Below are 5428 nucleotides of genomic sequence, written 5' to 3'. Positions count from 1 at the left end.
CTTCTATGAAAATGATGGCTGTGAAGTTTACTTTTTTGAGAACTTGGTGTTAGGTAGGATTTAGAAATAGGGACTCTGATGAGTTATGTTAATTCATATAAATATTGATATGTTTGGAAAAATAAAGATTTTCCCCTTGAAATTACTTGAGCAGTTCTGTTCGCATTATAATTAACACCCCTGAATCTCATAGTCTCTTTTGTTTTTAAAGCAAGTTTCCATGTAAACTGACGGTGTCCAGGATACGGCACAGTATCTGGCGCCTGATGGGTGCTCAGTCTGTGAAGTGAATAAGTGTCCAGTCTGGACGACCCACTCTCTCCCCAAAGGGGCACCTGAATCTCTCGATAGCCTTTTAAGCTCACTAAGGACAGCTTAGTTACCAGCCTCTTAGCTGTCCACTGGAAGAAGGTTAAGCAATTTTATTCCTGTGTCATTAGGAGATAATATCCATCAGCTCTCAGAGATTAAAGTGACGTCCTTTTTAAAAACAGAAACAGCAGACCCAGTATTACCATGAACTCAGCCTCTTAGTTTTTCTCTTAAATGTATTATACAGAAAAGGTCATTTGAAAGAGCACATCAAATCTCTAAATTATTCTGACCTCGGGTCAGTTAAATGATGGCAGTGTTAATCCTTGAAAGTTCCTGTGTTGAATGTGTATGAGCTCACGGAGCGTAACTGCCTGTTAAAACAGACTCAAAGCCTCCGAGAGGCCACTCGCCAGAGGCCCGGCGCAGGCAGTGACGGCGTGGTGGAACTAGGGAGGATAAAATGCATGGGAGACGGGTTTCGTCATTCTCACTTTAAGTACAGTAAGATCCTCTTAAGAGGTTTTAAAGGTTTTTCCTAAAATTACAAAATCACCTTGACAATAAATATTTAACGAATGATCAGGAAAAACTACAGACTGCTTAAATAAAAACACAGGGACTTGGGAATTAGATTCAAATATTTTAAATGTTCGATAGGAGGGCTGGGTGGGGTGCAAAGAAGAGAAAGAAAAGGTGCTTCTTAAGAGGCTTTATCTGCTTTCTGGAATTCATCGTTACGTCTGCAAGTGGCATGGTTAGGGTCTTCCTGTGTTAATAGCAAATCTGGAGGAATACAGGGTTCCAGGAAACAAGAGACTGAAGAAGCGGGGTTAAACCTGTGCCCACCAGGAGGAAAGAATGGTTTTTAGTCGTTTCAACCTTTACGAGACTCCATGGCACAGAAGCAGTGGGATGCTCACTCACGTTCTTACTTCACATATGTTCTGTACATTCTAGAGCGCCGTCCTGCCGCTGTGTATTCAGGGCCAGGTCAGAACAAGTGTCGGGGCGCCCTGTTTTTACGTTTATGTATCTGAGCTTGTGAAGTTACTTACATTGTCTGATGTCTGTGCTGGTCAGGTTTTCATGTGGAAGGAATTAAGAGAAAGGAGACCAGAAACAGTGTTTTTCTACAGACATGTTTATTTAGAGGTGGATTTCCATTGGCCCAGTTTAATCCAGTTTGTATCATTTCTTTGCTCTGCCACAGTGGATTTGTTCACTCTGTGGGGCCCTTGTGCTCCATGCCGGCGTCTGCCTTTAAAGTAAACTTTGAAGTTACAGGCATTCAGGTTATTTATTGGTACAGGAGCTAAGGAATCATCATTTCCAGGAGAATTCAGTTGTATTTCCTTTATTTAAAAAAAGACATTCGTCTTTAATAAATAATCTTATTTTTTACTTAAAATGTAAAAACAAGCAAATCAGAAATTCTCATTTTTGCACACGTTCAGCTGCTGTGTGGTCACAGCAGAACTCTTTGCCACTTTTTTGGTGTTTCTATAAGCAAAATAAAGCTCCTTTAGAATAAATACTTTGTTACTTTACTCTCACTTCAGCTTTTTAGTTAGTGGAAATGTATTTGCCTAGAAAATTATTTCATAAGTTTTATCAGAAGATTCAGGGGTGGTTTTCTCTGGGTTTTAAATGGTTAAAAATATAAAAACTTGGCTTCTGTCTTGCAAAGGGCCATTTAAACACAGGTGCCTCTGCTGACGCCGAGCACTGGGGCGCTGAGGTCTGTGGGGTGCGAGTCTCTGGGACCCAGTGCGCTGGGTGGGCTTGTCCTCCTGAAGATTCGAGAGCTCAGAGGCTGCTGCTGAGAAGAGAAGCCCCATCCAAAGATAAACTGAGGCACAGACTCGTTTGCTGCCTTTATTTTTGTGGACTCTGGGCATCTAGAGCTCAAAACAAAAGCCTAAGTGAGCTGGTCTTCAGGATCACATCGCACTAGTTTTACCCCAGAGGAATTTGAAATCCTGAGAGTTTATGTTGAGGCTGTTGAGGCCCTTGTGTTAATAATCCTAAACGAGCTGTTTGGACAGGCTTTTTGAGCAGCTGCTGTGGATCGTTCACAAGTCTGGGTGCTGCATATTGTCGGTAAAAAGGAATGGATTGGGATGGGAGCGAGATTAGAATTACCAAAACTCTCCCCAGCAGAAACCCAGACTGTTAAGAAGTGTTTCAAGAATGTGAAAGGCGTTCGGTGGGGGAAAGATTTGCTGTTAACCACTGGCCTCAGGTGTTTGTTCTGGTTGGCCAGCGAAGGGGCTTGAGCTCCTAAATATCGCTGCCTGTTTGAACGTTTCCAGGTAGGCGTGGAAGGAACACGCTCTGCCTCAGAAGTGGTCTCGGGTAGAGGGGACTCACTCTGGTACGCTGGCGGACACACCGTGCCAGGGACGATTTGGCCTCAGTACCGGTCTTTCTTTTCGAGTTTTAAAATGGCACAAGCAAACAAGCCTTTAATAATTATTTGAAACTAGAAACACATTAATTAGTTAACAACAGCTGTAAAAGGTGAATGCTCCTTTATTTCTCTTCAAGTGTGTATTTTGGTTTTCTTCTTGCTGTATTAAGGACTATCTCTGAATGAATATGAGATCGTATTGAAACGTCTGTAATGTAGTAAGATGGTCTTTGTGCTCTCTTTTAGTGGTGTGGCTTGTGAAAGATCTTTCTTCTCTTTTTACAACCTAGTCTATGCATGGAACGTTGAAAAGTATCGAAGGGCCTCCCAACTTGGGTATAAACTTGCCTTTGAGCATCAAGCCTACAACCCAAAACTCCGCAAACCAGAACAAAGAGGACACCCGATCCCTGAACGGGAAAGAGAAGTTGGAAAAGAAATCCCCGTCACCTGTGAAAAAGTCGCTGGAGCCCAAGAAAGTGGCCAGTCCCGGGTGGACGTGCTGGGAGTGTGGCCGGCTGTTCACGCAGAGAGATGTTTACATTTCCCACGTGAGGAAGGAGCACGGGAAGGTAAGTGGCCCCTGAAAGCCTCTGTCGGTGGAAGGAAGACGTTCCAAGCTGCGGGTGCTTGCTTGGTTTTGCTGGGAATGAGGGGAGTAACCTCGAAAATCACTCAATGGTCTCTGTGCCTCAGTTTCTTAGTCTATAAAATGGGCTTTCCAAGTCCTTCTGATCTCCTTCTGTGATTTTTGCTGATGACCCCAAGGCCAGTGGGGAGTTATCTACTGCCGTTGTGTTTATAGCCACGGAAACTGAGAACCATGATGAACCGAACTGACAGAAGCGTTTGAATTTCCTGGTGAGCTCTGCAGCAGATAAAGGAAAAAGGAGGAGAGAAAGAACGTGGGTGTTTTGAAAATGATCAGTAACATTTGTAATGACTTCTGTGATTCTCTCCTGAATATGGTGGTAGAAGAGAGACCTCATCTTTAAACTGTCTAGGAGAAGCTCCTATAACTCAAAATCTCCAAAAATCTCCGTGTGTGTATTTTTTTTTTCTTTTTAAAATAGTTAAATTCGCATCTCTAACTGATAAGGATTTTTTAAATGCACATTACTAGACTTCATAAAAGCAGCCGAGATGTCGGTTTGTTGCAGTTAGGATCTCTAGCGTCTGCTTGCATTCGGTCGCTGTGTTACTTAAATCTCTGCTAGTCTCTCAGCCTTCCTTCTGCTGTATTGTAGTCTTGAAAGTTGACTTGTTGGAAACGCTAGGTTATGTGTCTTGTAGACTGTACCCCCGTGTTTCTGGATTCCGGTAGTTGCTTCCTTTTGACATTGTTTAATTTGTTTCTTTTTGTCCCGTGGTACCTAGGAGTTGGATCCGACTCAGGGTGAATTTTTAGACGGGAATACATCATGGGTGCTGTATTTTTATTTCACGTCCTGAGGCACCTAATGCCGGCTTGTCCCACTTTCAGTTCAGATACTCTATACTTTTAAAGCAACCATCTTTTGCTTTAATTTAAGCCAATAAAGCCATAGTTATATTAAAAAGAAACACATAGTTATTCTTGGGGAACCTGTGTAAAAAGTGCATAGGGATTGTAATTAGTATATACCAGATCCTTGAAGGAGAAGGCAATGGCATCCCACTCCAGCATCTTGCCTGGAAAATCCCATGGACGGAGGAGCCTGGTGGGCTGCAGTCCATGGGGTCGCTAGGAGTCGGACACGACTGAGCGACTTCCCTTTCACTTTTCACTTTCATGCATTGGAGAAGGAGATGGCAACCCACTCCAGTGTTCTTGCCTGGAGAATCCCAGGGACGGGGAAGCCTGGTGGGCTGCCGTCTCTGGGGTTGCAGAGAGTTGGACACGACTGAAGCGACTCAGCAGCAGCAGATCCTTGAAAGATTGCTTGTATGGCGTTTACAGGTCAGGTAAAAGCATCGCCTTGTAGTCTCATTTACGCTGTTGGGGGCGCTCCTGAAGCCGTCTCGCTTGGCCTTCCTGCCATTCACACGTGAACCTGAATTCACATTCACGTACACGTGCCCTTGAGCACTGATCACAGCGATCACAAATGGCAGAAAGATGTGTTTTGTTTTCTTTGGTTGACTACACTTGATTCAGAATCTCCTCGTATAAAAATTGGTGACTTACAAAATATGAATGGCTTTAGTATCGCGTGGCTCACTTGTCTCAACCTTAGATGCCCCTAATGGGCCAAAGCGTCTTAGAATATTCCTGCTAAATACTGGGCGGTTCTTATGAGCAGTACTTGATAAAGCAATTATGTAAATGCATGAGCGGTAGCTCTTTCAGAGCCTGATGTGGTGATTCTAAGAAAAGTCTTCTTGGCACCTGAGCCGGGTTTAATAAACGTTAAAAGAAGAGCAGACTGTAACAATTATCCGGGAGTCCAAACCCTTCGTTTCTTACACGTTGGAGATTTCTGTAAACAACTTGGAACATTTCAGAATTTTTTTCTTCTAAATACTCTTGCACGTGTGACAGTTACTGTGTCTAAAATGTAAGATGAAGGGAAGGCTTGGAGGAAGCTGATGGGGTGAGGAGGTAACCTGGGAACCTTTGCTGAGGGACCACCGCCCCTCGCAGAGGGGATGTTTGGCTTTCCAGGGTTTCAGGGTTCACTTTGAAGATGCGGGGACCCCGCTTTTTGTCCACACTCCACCTGC

At 43.7% G+C, this 5428-nt stretch overlaps 1 protein-coding gene across 1 annotated transcript in view; it reads left to right on the top strand.

Annotated features, from left to right (window-relative positions):
- Positions 1 to 5428, top strand: part of ZNF532 (zinc finger protein 532) — a 112338-nt gene that overhangs the window by 78072 nt on the left and 28838 nt on the right. Inside the window, exon 8 of the mRNA XM_010854828.1 lies at positions 3016 to 3297. Within this exon, the coding sequence (XP_010853130.1) occupies positions 3016 to 3297 (282 nt within the window). The remainder of the gene's footprint in view (positions 1 to 3015; positions 3298 to 5428) is intronic.

This window comes from Bison bison, unplaced genomic scaffold (genome assembly GCF_000754665.1).
Source record: "Bison bison bison isolate TAMUID 2011002044 unplaced genomic scaffold, Bison_UMD1.0 scf7180017864349, whole genome shotgun sequence".
Lineage (NCBI taxonomy): Eukaryota > Metazoa > Chordata > Mammalia > Artiodactyla > Bovidae > Bison > Bison bison.
This window is presented reverse-complemented; position numbering and strand designations above follow the sequence as displayed.